The 18219-nt window shown below is 45.5% G+C and overlaps 1 protein-coding gene across 4 annotated transcripts in view; it reads right to left on the bottom strand.

Moving 5' to 3' along the window:
* ADGRE3 (adhesion G protein-coupled receptor E3) overlaps positions 1 to 18219 on the bottom strand; it is a 46008-nt gene that overhangs the window by 4138 nt on the left and 23651 nt on the right. For all 4 annotated transcript variants that reach the window (XM_019427431.2, XM_019427430.2, XM_053897226.1 and 1 more), the window contains 9 exons: positions 15101 to 15220; positions 9328 to 9512; positions 7243 to 7410; positions 5219 to 5416; positions 4693 to 4928; positions 4334 to 4400; positions 3829 to 3920; positions 2817 to 2985; positions 1445 to 1540 (listed from right to left, as the gene is read on the bottom strand). In XM_019427431.2, coding sequence (XP_019282976.2) covers positions 1445 to 1540; positions 2817 to 2985; positions 3829 to 3920; positions 4334 to 4400; positions 4693 to 4928; positions 5219 to 5416; positions 7243 to 7410; positions 9328 to 9512; positions 15101 to 15220 — 1331 coding nt within the window. The remainder of the gene's footprint in view (positions 1 to 1444; positions 1541 to 2816; positions 2986 to 3828; positions 3921 to 4333; positions 4401 to 4692; positions 4929 to 5218; positions 5417 to 7242; positions 7411 to 9327; positions 9513 to 15100; positions 15221 to 18219) is intronic.

Here is an 18219-nt window from a genome sequence, read left to right on the forward strand (position 1 = left end):
CAGACAGACACTCAACTGACTGAGCCACTCAGGTGCCCTGGATTTTTGTTTCTTAGCTTTTTAATCATACTCTGTGCCTAGAAAAGTAAAAGCTTCAGAGATTCTTTTAATTAAAGTGAATGTATTTCCTACAGGGAGCTTATATATATATATGTGTGTGTATATATATATATATATATATATGTGTATATATATATATATATATATATATATATATATTCCCCTTTCAAAGATACACTGATCTTACTCAATTTCCACAATGTTACAGAACAATAGTAAAAAAAAAAATTCCTTATTTATTGTGGGAAACCAGTTACTGGAGTGCTGGAAGCTTTGAAAATCATTCTGGATTATCAAGGAAGTCTTGTAATGGTCACAGCCAGCAGTCAGTCCCTTTGACAATTTTACTCTCATTGGGAATGATTTAAACCTGATACTCACAGTTTCATTTTGTTTTGTTTTGTTTTCTGATCACTTGACTTGCCCTAGGATTTTTTTTTTTTTTGGTCTTGTTTTCCTTTTAGCCCTTTTGGAGAGATTTTGAATGAATTCGCCTCCAGTTAGGGATAGATGCTTCTTTACTGACTCAATATTTCCGGTGCTGAGAGTATCACATATTAGCTCAAATAATGTGGAAAACTATGTGTCTCAATTCTGTTTATTCTAAAAACAACACACTCGAAGGCTCCTTGGCTAGCAGATGTGGTGGGTGTATGGGAGCATACAAATGAGACTGGGAAAAATTTTTTGGATTATGAGTTTTGGAGCCCTTCTTGCCTATCTAGGGGCATGCCTTCTTGGAGAAGTATGTTCTCTCATTTCTCCAAAGAGGCAAATAAGGGACAGCTACAGAGAGGTCCAAGGTAGTGCTGGAAACTCATTCCTTGGTGCATCGAGTCTGAGTTAAGTCAATGGAGGAACAGTTGAATACCAGCTATCAAGTTCCACGGAGGTCCTCTTTCTAACAAGACCATTTCCTCTCCCTGGAAGGTCCCATTATTCCATATGCTCCTCTCCTATAATTATGTAGAGCAGCTGGGGTGGGGTGCCTCTCCTGGAGCCCTTTCTGCCAACACCACTGGGCTTACGTCCACCTCTCCAAGGGATAGCGGGATTTCAGAGGATAATGACCACTGCTCTATGTCTGTGATTCTAAGCCTCCCCCCAAGGATTCTACGTTAGGTGGCAGTTATGCTGGTGACACGTTTGACCCTTACTCATTTGTATGACGAGAATATATACACAAGCCAGCTTAAGCACTGTCAGTAATCAGGGAGGGGTCAACTGAGGAACGATACGGTAAGAATGAGAAATGCAAACCAGGTCATCAGGAAAAGAGCTCTCTGTCATACCCCCCCAGGGAAGGGACCTCATACGAAGACGTGGAGAGGGGGCTTTGGGTGTCAAGGGAGGAAACATTAGAATAAATCACAAATCCTCTTACCTCACTGGGTCTTGAGTTTGCGCCAAACCTGGTGGAAAGTGTGTAAGTCTCAGACTCAGGTTTAGATTTCATGATCTCTCGGAACCATTTTCGGACCTGGAATATCAAAGACAAGACTGGAATGGTTTCTGTTAACATTGGTGGGTGAAGAGAGAAACCAGTGAGTCAGGAATAGAACAAGTTTTAAAAAACTTCAACAACACGTGGCATATGTGGACAATGAAATATTATTCACTGAGCCTTAAAAAGGAATGGTATTCTGGTACAGGCTGCAACGTGGATGGACCTTGAAGGCATTACGCTCAGTGAAATAAGCCTGGAACAAAGGACAAATATCGTCTGGTTCCACATACCTGAGATCCTTATAATAGTCTAAGTAATTGAGCCACAAAGTAGAATAGGGGTTACCAGGGACTTAGTGGTGGAGAATGGGTAAAAGAATGGATATGTGGACAGACAATGTGGCAAAACAAATATAGCACAAAGATAATTGAAGTGATTGGTATATATGTGTCCATTGCATAATTGTTTTAACCTTTTTGTGTGTTTGAAAATGTTCATAATAACATGTTGGAAAGATTAACTTATTATTTAATGCCGTCATAGAACTATTAAAACGTATTAGTATGGAAACTATCCCATCACATGGAAATGTGATTAAGAATTCATGTGTTTAAGTGGTGTGGTGGATTGCATTAGTGATTTCAATTATTCACTCCTCTGTCACAGTATTACACCCTGTCTTAGCCTCCTGGTGGCTAGAGGGTTCTTTTCCCTTGACTTTGGGCTTGGACATATGACTTTCTTTGGCCAAGGCAATATCAGTGGAAGTGATTCAAGCAGGACCACAAGGCTTGAAATGGCCCCTTTCCAACAGGACTTGTCTTCTTCTTGTGATTTTGCCATTGTCATCAGAAGAACAGATCCTAGGGAGCTTCTCGGTTTCCGCTAAGCCTCAGGAGGAGTCTCAAGGAGAAGACCTGAACGTGATCTACATTCTAGAACCAAGCCAAGCTGAGCCCAGACAAGATCGGCTGAACCTCAATCAGACTTGAGAATGAGAAAAGCAAACGTTTGTGTTTCGGCTCCGGAGATTTTTGAGGTCGTTTGTTACACAGCAATAGCTGACTATTACAAATGGGAAAACTGAAGAAAAACATATTTCCTTGATGTAGCAACTATTTACTTTCTGAAAGGTGTTAATAAATTCATGTATCTTATAATCAAGAATATCTTGAAGTAGAGAGAACATAGTGTTTACACATGGCTCACAGCTTATATGAAAATTCAGAGAACATAGATTGAAACGATTCAAGGGTTCATTACACTATGTCCTAACTTTATGACAATAAAAAAAGGGGTTGGTGTTTACCTGCTGGCTGAGGAGGCAGTACACCAGGAAGATGAACACTCCCTGCAAGCTGTTGATGATGGTGAAGAGGTAAGCCATGACGCGGGCAGCTGGCCCCACCTGCAGGACGCCCAGACACCACGTGCAACCCAGGATGAGGAGCTGAGCCGTCGCTTTGAATGTCAGCATCCTGGGTAGGAGGAGAGAGGAGGCTCGTGATGCACCGGAGCAACAGCCCCCTCCCCTCCCCACCTGTTTTCAAGTCCACTCCACGGATGCTTCCTACTGAGTAGCGATCAACTTGGATCTTTATCGTCAATGATTCCATAAAAAGAAATGGTGTTTGGGTCAGGGACGGCAGTTTGACTAGGACTAGGGATGGTAGTGACACTCCAGAATGTGAGTTTCAAAAAGGTCACGATGTTTCAGGAAGACCCCTAATTTTGTTCAGCTGACATTGTCGAGAACATTCTGTGCCCCTGGCCCTAGGCTGGGGCTTGGGCATTCAGAACAACCAAGACAAGACTTCTGTTTCCACAGCCCTTAGAGTTTGGTGGCAAGACAAAAACAAATGATGACTTGTAACATTTGCAAAGTGAGGTACTTCTGCCCAGATCCCATCCAGGGCTGTTCCTGTCCCCACCTTCTCCATGACCTGACCCAGAATGTGCTTTGCCCAGAATAGAGGCCACTGATTCTGTGCAAAGTTGAGGAAAGGAAAGGACATTCCCAAACCCTTAGACGAAGTGACATGCGGTTGATGAACCTGCGTTCACGTGGGACAAGAGAAGGGGAAGGCAGGGGGCCTAAAACGCATGAAGGCATGACCATGAAAGGGTGCGCTGGGTTCTGGGAACTGTTATGTGATGTTTTGAGTGTGTTGTCAGGATAGAAATGTTCTCAGGACCTGCTATGTAAGGCATGGAAGCAATCCCTGTGTATCAGGGCAAAGTCCATTCTCTCTGGACATCAGATCCTTGGAGCTCTGAGGATAATGCTCTGGATGGGGGACATTCCTCTGACTCCTCCTCACCTGGTGTTCTGGAGGGTGGACACATCTCTGTTGAGGGAGGAGAGCTTGTTTTTCACAATCCAGAAGGTCATCAGAAAGAAGGCCAGATTAATCTGCAGAAAGCCCACATGTGTATTAAATTCACTCCACATCTGGTAAGCATCCTCCTAGCTCATCCAACACCTAACCCGGCAGGTAAGAAGCTTTTGCCTTTTGTAGAAGTCCTAGAAGACTAGACCAACCACCCTGTAACTCAGGCATGTGTTTGTCCTGTAACTTTGGCGAGCACTTCGATGCAGTTCGCATGGAAACTCCAAATTTTAGCACTGAAAGTCCCAGGTCTCAGGAAACATGTTAGTCCTGTTGTTGCAACGGAAATTCCTGCATCCTGGGGTGGGGGGTCTCTCATCAGTCCTGGGCCAACTGGAATGATTGCTCCCGCTGCCTGTAACCCTCCTGGTACACCTGGTCTTTGAATGACCGTCACTTTGGCAGGCAGGATGCTCTGATGTCATGTGTTACTCACAGAGAAGATGGTGCAGACGGGGCCCAGGAAGGTCCATACAAATCCTTTGTCTGTGTGGAGCCAGCATCTAAGAGAGAGATGAGAAGTGATTCAAGAGGACATTGACCTTTGTGGATAAAGAATCACTAGAATGTGTAATATATAATGATTAAATACTTCATAATGAACATTTAAAATAGTTAAATCTTAAGGACTTAAAAACAGTTCAAGGAACACAAAATTCCATCAGAGAGATGTCTTCGGAGTGGGCACTGACCTTTCCTCTGCCTATCATGTTCGGGGGAAATTAAATCGCTATTGGTTCTATGATGGCCACAGTTGTGCTGGAGAAGATAGGGGCAGTGGGAATTTGCACTTACCTGGTGGGTGTTCCATAAAGGGAAGGTCTGGATGCAGCAGAAATGGCCACGATTAGAGCCGGGACTCCATAGCCCACAGGGAACATGAGTCTCTTCATGAACCTGCTCACACTGGTGTAGTTGACCACCGTCAGGTTGCGTGCCGTGAGGAAGAGGTGTAGACCATCCAAGAGCATCCAGGTGAAGGAGGCCAGGTAGAGATAGTGTAAGGCCCCCGCGATGATGGTGCACAGCAGCTGGGGGAGGAGGAAGGAGTCACCAGGAGGGACTGTCAGGGAGGAGGGTGGCCCCAGGACCCCTCCCATACCTTGCCAGCGGGGAGAACTCGTATATATATATATATATAGGGTTGAGTTGTTGAGAGAGGATTGTCTTCTGCTTCATCAGTCAACGTGAAATAGGCTATTTACCCCTCCAGCCTCCCTGTCACCCAACGATATTGTGTTAAGGTATCAGTGCAGCAGGGCTCCACGAACTGAGCATCCCGTGGCTCAGGGCAGGGGGTCCTCTGTGACAGTGTCAGTACCTTGATCTTGGTCTGGTCGATGGCCGTGAGGAAGAGCAGGTGGGCCAGGAAGAGGCAGATCGAGAGCTGCAGGTGGAGCGAGGTGCTGGTGTTCTGGATGGCTTTGCACAGGAGGAAGGTGAGGGCTGCCAGGAGGAGGCACAGCAGAGAGAGGCCCAGCCCCACGTAGGTGATGACAACCAGCACAGGATCCTCCTCCTGGGACCCACCGAGGAGGACATCACAGTCAGTCTCCAGGATTAATTTTCCCCCCTTTGGAATGCGGCATCCCAAACATAGGCATGAAGCCAGTTGATAAGAGTTTAAGAAGCGTCTGTCAGACTAAGTCGTCTTCTTCCCGGCTTTACTGAGGTATACGTAACATACAAAATATTGCACACGTTGAATGCACACATTTTGATGAGTTTGGGCATAGGCACAGACCTACGATGCCATCACCACAGTCAAGGTAATAAACTATCCATCACCTCCACGATCCTGTGTCCCCCTTGCTTTTTTCTTTCTGTGGTAAGAAACAACACGAGATCGACGCTCTTGACAAGTTTTTAAGTGCACAATACTGTGTTAACCATAGGCTCTATGTTGTACAGCAGATTCATGTGGAAATGAAAGAATGTGCTAGGCTAAGTCTTGCACTCAAGAGATAAAGGAAGCCCTGTGTCGCAGAGGCCCCTCACGCTCTCTGCTACCTGTCCTTTGGCCGTTTTCTGTGAAATCCAGTGACCCTGCCGTAGACTATTTCTCCTGCCACAGGAGCATGCCTGGACATGCCAGAGGGGCCACAAGTACCAGGATGTTAATACCCCTAGAAGCTTCCCTCAAACAATACAAGTATGGCATTGGTGGATAAATATCCCAGCTCCCTCACCTTTATGTGGGAAGGCTCTGAAATGCATGTTCTAGGATATCTCCCAGGAGTACCCAATGGGATTGAGTCCCAGTTGTCTACGTTGGTAACTTTCTCTCTCCCCCTCCCTCTCCCCGCCTCTCTCTTTTAGAGGTAAGGGAAGGGACACAGGGAGAGGGAGAGAGAGAATCCTAAGTAGGCTGCCTTCCTGGTGGGGAGTGCGATGTGGGACTCGATCTCATGACCCTGAGATCATGACCTGAGCAGAAATCAAACTGACTGAGCCACCCAGGTGCCCCAGTAACTTCCTCTTTGACACACCGCTTACTGGCTGCCTTCTCTTCTCTGTCTCACCTCCCTACTGTCCTACTGATGTGTCTTGGGGTCGCCTCCCAGAGAAACTACTTGCCCTCAAATTTTTTGTCTCAGGATCTGCTTACAGGAGATCCCAAACTAAGGCATCTGTCTAATTCAGCTCTTGGGGCTCATCTCCTTAAAGACAGGAGCCACAAGTCTGATGAGCCACGCAGACTCAAGCGAGACTCACCGGTGGGAAATGACAGTTGCCGTCTCTTATAATCACATGGGGATTTTCACTTATTTCAATGTCACTTTATAGAATTTCTTAATCCTTTGTGTTTTTTTTAACCTTAAAAATTGTGAAATATAATGCACATATAGAAAAGAGCACACACACACATGTATCACATGATCCATAATTAGTAAATGGTTGGTAAGATCATTAGTCTGTAGACATTATCCCAGAAGCTCTTTCCAATTGCAAACCACCTTCTCCCCCAGAGGTAACCGTGATCCTTTTAGGATAAGCAATTCTTGATTATCTTCATAGTTTTACCACCTAAGTATGCAACCCCTGAGAACATGGTTTAGTCGTGTCTGTTTTTAGATTTTTTAAAGTTTATTTATTTTGAGAGAGAGAGAGTGCAGGCAGGGGAGGAGCAGAGAGAGAGGGAGAGAGACTCCCAAGCACTGCCAGCACAGAGCCCGATGTGGGGCTCGAACCCACCAACCTTGAGATCGTGACCTGAGCCGAAGTCGGACGCTCAACCGACTGAGCCACCCAGGCACCCCTCCCATTTTTTTTAAAGAGTATTTATCATCCCCCCAGAGGGGCTGACACAGGGCTGGCTGGAGGAATTAAATGTACACGTTGTACCTGGTTGGTTAGGGCCACGAGGACAGCAAAACTGGACAGGTGGGTGGAGTTGCATATGGTGTGACTTTTGTTCGCTTGTATCAGGAAACAGCCGTCGCTGGACCACTGGCCGCCCTCGTTCATGCTTTTCCAGTAGACGCAGATGGCCTTTTCACTGCTGGGCTTCATCTGAAAGTAGAAGGGCTCGTCACGTTCTTCCTTGGGACGGACAACTCTCAGCGTGTGGGTCTACACTGGGGTGGCAAGTGAACAGACACGTGGCCTCTTAGAAGTGACTCAGGCGATTTTTATTCTAACTGAAGAGGACGCCTGCCAGGACGCCTGTTCCCACAGTCGCAGTGCTGTTGGGGTTCCATGTAACACGAAACAAAATCAAGGCTCTCGGGGGGGCCAGAATTTTACAGGACGTCATTGGTTTCAGGACTTTATCTGCCACCAGGAAGTCAAACAAACAAACAAACAAAAGTAAATAAAAGAGGGGCGCCTGGATGGCTCCGTTGGTTAAGCGTTTGACTCTTGATCCCGGCTCAGGTCTTGATCTCACGGTTGGTGAGTTTGAGCCCACGTCGGGCTCTGTGTTGACATCAGAGCCGGCTTGGGATTCTCTCTGTCCCTCTCTCTCTCTCTCTCAAAATAAATACATAAACTTTAAAATAAAATAAAATCAAGTATCTATGGCTCATAGAGTTTTCTCCTAAACACTCCCGAAGGCAAATTTCCATGATGTCTTCATACCAGTTCTGTCCCTGACCCCTTATAAAACAACTGCTCATGCAATGAGACGGGGAAGTTTAGGAAAGAAATGTCGCCAGGAGAGAGAGAACAGAATCAGCCTTCCACCTCTTCTTTTTCTCCCAGGGGTTTCCAGAGCATCACTTCATGGGGCCAAGGAGACGAGGAAAATGTTCTCCTGTTGGGAGGCTGTATCTCCTTTGATAATTCGCTAGACCATCTCTAGATGCCATATATCAAAAATTCCATACTTAGATTTTAGGCCTCGGGTAGGCGAAACCGACATGTCCCCACTTTCTCCCCCTGAATTCTTATTTTCTTTAAAATTAAAAAATAAGTTTATATATCTTTGCCAGCTTTCTTGAGATATAATTGACATATAAATTACATAAGTGTAAGGTATTCAACATAATTATTTGATCTATGCATACGCTGCACAACAAAGTTAATTAACATCCATCACGACCTGAGCCGAAGTCGGACGCTTAACTGACTGTGCCACCCAGGTGCCCCATAAGAGACTCTTAAATACAAAGAATCAACTGAGGGTGGCTGGAGGCATTGTGGGTGGGGGGTGGGCTAAATGGGTAAGGGGCATTAGGGAAGACACTTGTTGGGATGAGCACTGGGTGTTATACGTGGGGGGTGAATCACTAGAATCTACTAAAATCATTACAGCACTCTATGCTAACTAACCTGCATGTAAATTCAAAAATAAAATAAAATTCCAAGTCCTATGCTTAACCAACCGAGCCACCCAGGCACCCCCAAATTATTATTATTATTTTTTCAGATTAAAAAAACAGTAGGGGTGCCTGGGTGGCTCAGCCGGTTAAGTGTCTGACTTCGGCTCAGGTCGTGATCTCACGGTTCATGGGTTCGAGCCCCGCATCGGGCTCTGTGCTGAACGCTTGCTCAGAGCCTGGAGCCTGTTTCGGATTCTGTGTCTCCTTCTCTCTCTGCCCCTCCTCCATTCTCACTCTGTCTCTCAAAAATAAATAAATGTAAAAAAAAAAGTAATCTCTACCCTGAACGTGGGGTTCAGACCCACAACCCCGAGATCAAGAGGCGTAGGCTACACTGACTGAGCCAGCCAGCAGCCCCCGAAAAATTATTAATGAGCTGCTTTGCATGGTGGTTTTCTTAGGACGGGTTCAAACTCTGGGAAGACTGAGTCTAAATCCAGAAATACTACATCTTCTGAATCTCAATTCAGACCCACCACGTTTCAAGAGGCTCCTGGCTACGGTATTCGACGGCACAGTCCAGAAGCCCAGACTGGGGACGGAGTGCACATTGTTTGGTCCACCTCCAAGACCCCCTAAGCACGCTCAAAGAGCAGCTCTGACCCACCTTCACGTGCTGAAAAGTCAGAATCACAGACTTGGGGAGAGATGTATTCCTTTCGGGTCCAATAGCGGCACTCACTACCTGAGAGTTCAGGTAAACTCGGTCTTTGCCATTTGCCTCTTCAAAGAACGTTGCGTTTATGATGTTTCCAAGAGAAGAGTATGAAATAAAGGCAATTGCGGTGGGACCTGAGGAATCGGAGAAATGAGAGTCTGAAAAAAAATGCCACCGTTCCTTCCCCACGCCTATGATACATGCACACACACACACGTGTGCATATACACAGGTATACGTGTGCACACATAGTCACATACCTGAGCGTGAGTGCAATAGAGATTCTCACTGTCTCTCCCTTTTCCACCTCTGACACAGACTTCATGTTTTTGGCCCTGAACTCTTTTTCTGGACTGAATAGGGGAAAACTTGGGGGAAGAACTGGATGGACCGAGAGAGGTTAAGCTGATTTGTGTAAGAGAGGACACTGCTGGCCTTAGGAGAAAATGATATCAAAGTTGGGGGGAGGGCCAAGAAGAGGCTGATGGGATTTTGAGGGAGGAGGAGAGGAGAGAGGTGGGTCAGCCTCGAAGAGGAGGAAACTCAGCAAGTTGGGTAGGTCTTATGTGGTGTCATTCCACTTCCTCTGCTGCCTTCTGGAGACTTCCAGAAAGACTGGCTTATTTCTCAAGACTTGGAGCATTTGCTTTGCATTCCTTTTGGATGAAGAATAATGTTGAGACTGGACTTAAGGAAACCCGTTAATAGTTGGGTTACACGTATGTCTATCTCTTTGTATGTATGAATGTAATCATCTCCTTCTGTATATTATATACGTAAACCAGATCTAGAAATAGTGTATATAGAAATCATAATATGGGGATCCTGGGAGGCTCAGTCGGTTGAGTGTCTGACATCGGCTCAGGTCATGATCTTGTGGTTCGTGGGCTCGAGCCCCACGTCGGGCTCTGTGCTGACAGCTCAGAGCCTGGAGCCTCCTTCGGATTCTGTGTCTCCCTCTCTCTCTGCTCCTCCCCTGCTTGTCTCTGTCTTTGTCTCTCTCTCAAAAATAAATAAATATTGAAAAGAAAAGAGATCATAATATACCTATACCTCTACCTATTCACATATTCAGTTTTCTTTGATGGAATGCCTACTATGTTCCAGACACTATTCTGGAGATACAGTGGGGGACAGGATAAACCACTTCTTAGGGATCTTCCTTTCTGGTCCAGGAGAGAAGCAAACAAACATAAACAAACCAATAAAAGCCTATGTCACAGGATGATCAGTCCTACGGAGAAAATTAAGTGAGGTGAGGGGACAGGCAGATTTGGCGGATGCTATTTCAGACAGTTTTCAGACAGCAGAGTGATGGCAGGGAGGGCCAGGTGGGCATCGACAGAAGAGAACGTGCCCCGCTGGTTCAGGGAACAGGGAGGAGGTCAGTGTGGCTGAAGAGGGGTGTGTAGGGTGGAGAGCGTGTGGGGGGGAGGGGGGAGGGCGGGGTGATGGGGGCAGATCCTGCAGGGCCTTATAAGCCTTGAGGAGGGCTTTTGCTTTTATTTTAAGACAGTGGTTGGGGCGGCTGGGTGGAGAAGGAAGTGGCTGACTCTTGATTTCAGCTCAGGTCATGATCTCAGGGTTCATGGGATCGAGCCCTGTGTGGGGCTCTGCACTGGCAGTGTGGAGCCTGCTTGGGATTTTATCTCTGCCCTTCCCCCCCACCCCCAAAAGAAAAAAAAGATCTTTTATTTTAAGCTAGTGGAAAGGCACTAAAGGATGTTAAGCAAAAGAATGCCATAATTTAACATACTTTAATAGGCTAAAAATAAAAATGCACATGATACATTTATACCATGTATTTATAACTATGATACAGTGGAAGGACATGCATATGGCATATATCAATAGGATGGGCCAAATTGTGTCCCCCCTACCCCCCAAATTCATTAAGTTCAAGTCCTTCAGAATGTGACTGTTTGAAGACAGGGCCTTTATAAAGATGGGGCCAGAGGAGGGAGGACCTGACTTTGGTGCCGTGATAGAAATAGGCAATCCTGGGAGGCATCACGGAGGGGGTGAGAGCTGAGCCGCATTGAAGAGTAAAGAAGAACTCTGGACACGCAAAGAGAGACCAGAGACGTGCACTCACAGGGAAAAGACCGTGTGAAGACAGAGAAGGTGGCCATCTGCCAAGGAGAGAGGCCTCAGAAGAAACCCACCCTGCCTGCGCCTTGATCTCAGACTTGTAGCCTCCAGAACTGTGAGAAAATAAGTTTCTCTTGTTTATATAAAAGGAGAAAACAAATGCATTTGTAGTTAGCTTGAATATAATGGATTACGGGCTATATATAGTATGGGTTATACAGAGTTACAGGATGCTATGACCATATTCCCATGTCCATAAGTTTTCTTTTTTCTTTGTAGCCGCAGAGAAGTCCATGCCGCAGAGGCCATCTATGTGGATGAGTGAGGATTGTAGGGACCGGAAACAGGTTAACAGGTTTCTGGATAAAAGTCCCTTACTAGCTCTGCAGTAAAATAAATTCCTGTTCGAATAAATTCTTCACACGCTTCTCTACTGAGGCTTCTCTGGTCTTGCCTGAGGGAACAGAAGCGATTCATTTCTGTTTCTCTGAGTTCATGACAGTTTTCCATTTGTCAGAGTGAAACAGCGGTAGGTGGACGGAAAAGACGGGCAGGTGATCTGTCCACCTGCTCTTAGGCTTAGAAACGGCTTAGTTTTGAGCAGAGGTATTCTGGTTACGAGCAAAATCACAAGCAGAAAAGAGAAGGGTGGCTGTACTTTTCCAAGGTCAGCCTCTGTGGCCTGGGTTTGTTCTCTGAGATGTTTTACAGGGGACGTGGTGTCATGTGACTGTCTGTCTCGAATTACCTGGGACAGTCCCAGCTCACCTCCGGTGGGTGTCTTCGGGGCGAGTTGGTAACACCTCCCTTCGATCTTAAAGTTGTTGCTCTTTGAAGGTCATTTATAAGGTCGCTCTAGATGAGCATTTCTCAGTTGGCGGGGGCAGGGGGGGGAGTGGCAATTCTGCCCCCTCTTGGGACATTGGGCAATGTCTGGAGGCATTTTTGGTTGTCGCACTGGGTGACGGCTACTGACGTCTAGTGAATCAAGGTGGGGGAGAGGCTGCTGCTCAACATCCCTACTGGATGCAGGATGGCTGCCATGACAAAGAATAGACACAGCCTGAGGGACAGACAAATGTCCCTCTCTGAGCTTGTCACACATCTGTCAATGGGTTCTTTTCTCTCATTGGGAATGTTGAGGCATCGCCCTAAATGTGGATTTAATTCAGCGAACATTTGTCCCTGTCCTCCAGGTGATGTGCCCCTCGTGGTGACTATAGAAAGAAATCATTCATGATTTTGGTCCTTATGGGGATTCCAGCACAGTGGGGGAGACAAAGACGTGTCAATCAAGACACAGCACAACACGTTAGATGCCAGGATGGGGTAGGTTCGAGATGCTGGGGGAACGTAGAGGAGGGAGGGTCAGGTTTTGGTGCCGTGATGGAAGTGCGCAGTCCTGGGAGGCCTCATGGAGGAGGTGCGGGCTAGGCTGTGTTGAAGAGTAACAGTTCACCCAGTGGAGTGGTGGTTGGCATTCCTGGCAGAGGAACAGATAATGCAAATGTCCAGAGATGAGACTATGGGGCATCACTGGGGGAGGGTGAATAGTCCCATACTGGGCACCTCTAGGCCAGGGGCTCCTTGAGGCACATGCAATCACATTACGATGTCTGTAATTTACTTAAACAGTTCAGCATAGGCAGCTGTTGTGGGCTGAGCTGTGTCGTCTCTGAATTCCTATGTGAAATCCTGACCCCCCACGACCCCAGGATGCGATTAAAGAGCAAGCGGGGCCACAGATGTGTTTTTGTCTGGCTTGCACTGGGCAGTCGTGCACACTCTCCACAAATCGTGAGTTTCCGAAGAACCTGGGGACAATGCCGGTGTGAATCACGTGGCTGGAGGTTGGCTTCTATCCTCCGCCTGGCCCGTTCTCGAACGGGGCAGATTCACGCGCTTATCTTTTTGGGGGAGGAGAGGAAGTAACAGGAACTAATTGCCTCACTTCCTCAGCTCAGCATGTGGTTAGTTGTCCACGTTTCGTCGTCTTTCCTTTGGGACTTTTGCTGACATTACAGACCAGCTGTACCCACATTTACAGGATGGGATTTTAAGACCTCATTTATCACGTTACACCAGTTATAACGCCATGGCAGCTATCGTAAGACCAAATTTGAAAACCGAAGGTATTCGCGGCACCTGGGTGGCTCAGTTGGTTAAGCATCTCACTTGGGCTCAGGTCACGATCTCGCGGTTTGTGAGTTCGAGCCCTGTGTCGGGTTCTGTGCTGACGGCTCAGAGCCCGGAGCCTGCTTCGGATTCTGGGTCTCTCTCTCTCTCTCTGCCTCTCCCCTGCTCATGCTGTCTCTCTCTCTGTCTCAAAAATAAATAAACATTAAAAAAAAATTGAAGGTATTCATGCAACCCACCTGATTTTTGGTTTCTCTTGAAACACCAGAAAGTCTGGCAGCACTGGGACAGTTAATAGTTTAACATTCCATTCCTTTGTACACAGGATTAGCAGGTGCTGTAGGTGCCTTGACTATTCCCGGGGCCCTCTTGGGTTTGACAGAGAGAGAGCGAGCGCACACGAGCAGGGGAGAGGGCAGAGAGAGGGAAGGAGAGATTCCCAAGCAGGCTCCATACTCAGCAGAGGGCCTGATACAGGGCTTGATCCCATGACCCAGGGATCGTGACCTGAGCCGAATCAAGAGTCAGATGCTTAACTGACTGAGCCCCCCCGGCGCCCCGGGTTTCTTATCTGCTGATAGATTCTATTGCGAACAATTGTAACTCTCTGCCTGGGGGCATTCCCTGTAGGGAGTGTGTTTGATTTGTACACAGGGCAGAATGGGAGAGCTCGGTAGGGCCGGTCACAGTTACCACCTGCAGCAAATCTGCTCACTGACATACTGACACCTGTAGTGGCCGTCCCCTCTTCTCTGTCTCATTTCCTCTCTCCCCTACTGGGATGGTTAATTTTGTGTCAATGTGGCTAGGCCATGCTACCCAGCTGTTGGGTCAAATGTGAGTCCGGGTGTTGCCGTAAAGGTATTTTTCAGATGAGGGTAACATTTCCATCAGGAGACTTTGAATAAAGTAGATTACCCTCCATCACCCAATCAGTTGCAGGCCTTAAGGAAAAAGACTGACTTCTCCCAAACAAGAGGGTATTCTGTCTCTCGGCTGTCTTTGGTCTGCGGCTACGACATTAACTCTTCCCTGGGTCTCCGGCCTGCTGGCTAGAGTTTAGACTTGCTACTTTCCATAATCACATGAGCTAATTTCTTAAGATCTCTGTTTCTCTTTCTGCCCACACACACATCCTATCGATTCTGTTTCTCTGGAGAACGGTGACTAATCCGCCTACCGATGCCTCCTGGAATCACATCCCAAATACACTCCTTATGCTTCTCTCAGGGACTGCATTTGGGTGAACCCCGTCGGAGACCTGGACAGAAAAGCCTCCAAATTGCAAAGAAGTGTCTTCCACACTGAAGAATAGAAAGCCTCCACTTTGGGGAGTTGTTTTTTGTTTTTTTTTTTTTAAGGAAAAGACTCAAATGACACAGTCTTCGGGTAACAAACCAATTAGGAAAGATCTTATTGGCGACTCTCTCAATGACTCACATAATGATGCTGATCTGTGTGTCTTAGAGGTTCTGAATGCAGCCACTACATGTACCTTTCACGTTTTCCTGCACGATGTCATCGCAACGGATGTCCACTGAATTCATGTAGGTGTTCAAGCTGAAGACCTTTCCTTCTTCAGAGCAATTGTCTGTAACAACTAGAGTTTCAATAGCTGGTGAGAAAAACAACAGGCAAGTTTATCATTATTACAAGCTTTAAAAATGTGAATAGCAACATGAACAGGTCACATTTACTGAATGTCTAGAATGTTCCAGGCACTGTACATTGTCATATAACCCCATGAGGGACCATTATCCGAATGAGGAAACTGAAGTTAAGAAGTTAACTCCTTAACTCCTGAAAAACAAGTTCTTTTTTTTTTTTTATGTTTATTTCTGAGAGAGAGAGAGAGAGAGAGAGAGAAAGAGAGAGAGAGAGAGAGAGAGAGAGAGAGAGAGAGAGAGAACATGAGTGGGGGAAGGGGAAGGGCAGAAAAAGAGGGAGACACAGAATTCGAAGCAGGCTCCTAGCACAGAGACTGGGGGCTTGAACTCACAAACTGTGAGATCATGACCTGAGCTGAAGTTGGACGCTTAACTGAGCCACCGAGGCCCCCCCTGAAATACAAGTCTGTAACTAACGTTCTCTAGCGATCATCTTTGAAGCAACAATTCTGTTCCTAGGAATTTTATTCTCAGAAAACGACATGGACGGGAGGGAAGATTTAGTTATGAGAAAGTTCATAGCAGCATAGGTGATAGTGTGGAAAACAGGAAGTGATCTAAATGTTCAACAAAGAGAAACTGAGTCAATAATTGATGGCTTATCTCTATAATGGGGAACCATGCTTCCGATGAAAATGAGGTCACAGGAGAATTGCCATCAAGAAAAAAGCTCATGGAAATATTTAACTTAAACATTAGCAGATGGTTAAGGCTGGCTGTGGGTTAGAAATCGTTGAAGCTGGGTGATGGATACAGTTGGGTTCTTCCTGTATCTCCCCATGCATGGTATTATCCCCATTCACAGATGAGGGAAATGAAACCCATTGAGGTCAGGGCACCAGTTTCCCATCAGTTAGGACCTGGCCAGGTCAGGAAAGGTGAGAGCTACTTGTAATCTGAAAAATGGTTTAATTTTGAATGAAATGAGTGAGTGAATGAACAAACAAATTAATAAATGAATCCTGATTCCAGTTTCCCAAGAAGGTGAGGCATTGGATTTTATTTTCTATTAAAAATTATTATTATTATTTTTATAGAGCATAAACTATCTCATCATGCAAATTGGTAAAACAGAATGTTTAGGTAGGCATACACAAATCCTTTGATATCCCTGAGCTGAATAAAAACACAGCAAACAGCATTTCTGGAGGCCAATGTGGTGATATGCATCAAACTCTATAAAATGTTTCTTTTCTCCTTGACCTAATGATTCTTCATCTATGAATTTATCCCAAGAAAATATCAAACAAATGTACACAGATAAATTTTCAATGGTCTTTTTCACGGGGTTCTTTGGCAACAACCCACAATTCCCAGAATAGGGAAATAAATATAGTACAAATAAATTATATACAGTGCAATTTGATAAACCGTTGAAGATAATAATGTAGGTAATGATGACGTATACCATTTACACGGAAATATGTTAGTGATGTAATGCGTGAAAACTGCATGCACAAAATCACACACACAGGAAATATGTTTCTTCATCAGATGTGTACCTATGTGGCTATAGGATGGGAAGACCGGGCTGTGGGCAGATTTGGCTGGCCTAAATTTAGTTTGTTTGTGTGTGTTTTTTTTTTCTATTTTTTTAAAAATCTAATACTGGGTTTTGCTATGGTATTTTATAAAATAGTGAAATGATTGCTAAAGTCAAGCTATTTAACAATATCATCTCCTCACCTGGTTATAGCATACATATATATGACAAGGGTGATAAAAGTGTTTTTATTAAAAAAATATGCAGTGAGATGTTCCTTCTGGGATGCTTGACATACTGTCACTGTGACATGTGCCAGTAACTATTGGGCAAAAAAGCGCTACTTTTTGGGGTGCCTGGCTGGCTCCGTTGGTGGATGAAGCATGTGTCTCGTGATCTCAGAGTCGTGAGTCAGAGTCCCACACTGGGTATGGAGAATACTTAAAAATAAAATCTTAGGGGCGCCTGGGTGGCTCAGTAGGTTAAGCGTCTGACTTGGTTCCAGCTCAGGTCATGATCTCACAGGTTCGCGAGTTCGAGCTTCCGTTGGGCTCCACACTGTTAGTGGGGAGCCTGCTTGGGATCCTTTCTCTCCCCCTTTATCTCTTCCCCGCCCCTGCTCATGCCTGTGCGTGCTCTCTCAAAATAAAGAAACACACTTAAAAAAACAACAACCAAACTACTTTTAAGCCAAAATCCTAGACTCAGGATTGGAAACCATTGACCATCTTTTCTTTTCTTTTCTTTTTTCTTTTCCTTTCCTTTCCTTTCTTTTTTCTTTTCCCTTCCCTTCCTTTCCTTTCTTTTCTTTTCCTTTCCTTTCCTTTCTTTTTTCTCTCTTTTCTCTTTTCTTTCTCCCTTCCCTTCCCTTCCCTTCCCTTCCCTTCCCTTCCCTTCCCTTCCCTTTCCTTTCCTTTCTTTTCCCCTTCCCTTTCCCCTTCCCTTCCCTTTCCTTTCTTTTCTTTTCTTTCTTCCCTTCCTTTTCTTTTCTTTTCTCTCTTTTCTCTTTTCTTTCTTCCCTTCCCTTCTCTTTCCTTTCCTTTCCTTTCCTTTCCTTTCCTTTCCCCTTTCCCCTTCCCTTCCCTTTCCTTTCTTTTCTTTTCTTTCTTCCCTTCCTTTTCTTTTCTCTCTTTTCTTTCTTCCCTTCCCTTTCCTTTCCTTTCTTTTTTCTTTTCCCTTCCCTTCCTTTCCTTTATTTTCTTTTCCTTTCCTTTCTTTTTTCTCTCTTTTCTCTTTTCCTTCCTCCCTTCCCTTCCCTTCCTTTTCCTTTCCTTTCTTTTCCCCTTCCCTTTCCCCTTCCCTTCCCTTCCCTCTCTTTTCTTTTCTTTCTTCCCTTCCTTTTCTTTTCTCTCTTTTCTCTTTTCTTTCTTCCCTTTCCTTTCCTTTCCCCTTCCCTTCCCTTCCCTTTCTTTTCTTTTCTTTCTTCCCTTCCTTTTCTTTTCTTTTCTCTCTTTTCTCTTTTCT

The sequence above is a fragment of the Panthera pardus genome, unplaced genomic scaffold (genome assembly GCF_024362965.1).
Source record: "Panthera pardus isolate Hobbes unplaced genomic scaffold, ASM2436296v1 HiC_scaffold_8, whole genome shotgun sequence".
Classification (NCBI taxonomy): domain Eukaryota; kingdom Metazoa; phylum Chordata; class Mammalia; order Carnivora; family Felidae; genus Panthera; species Panthera pardus.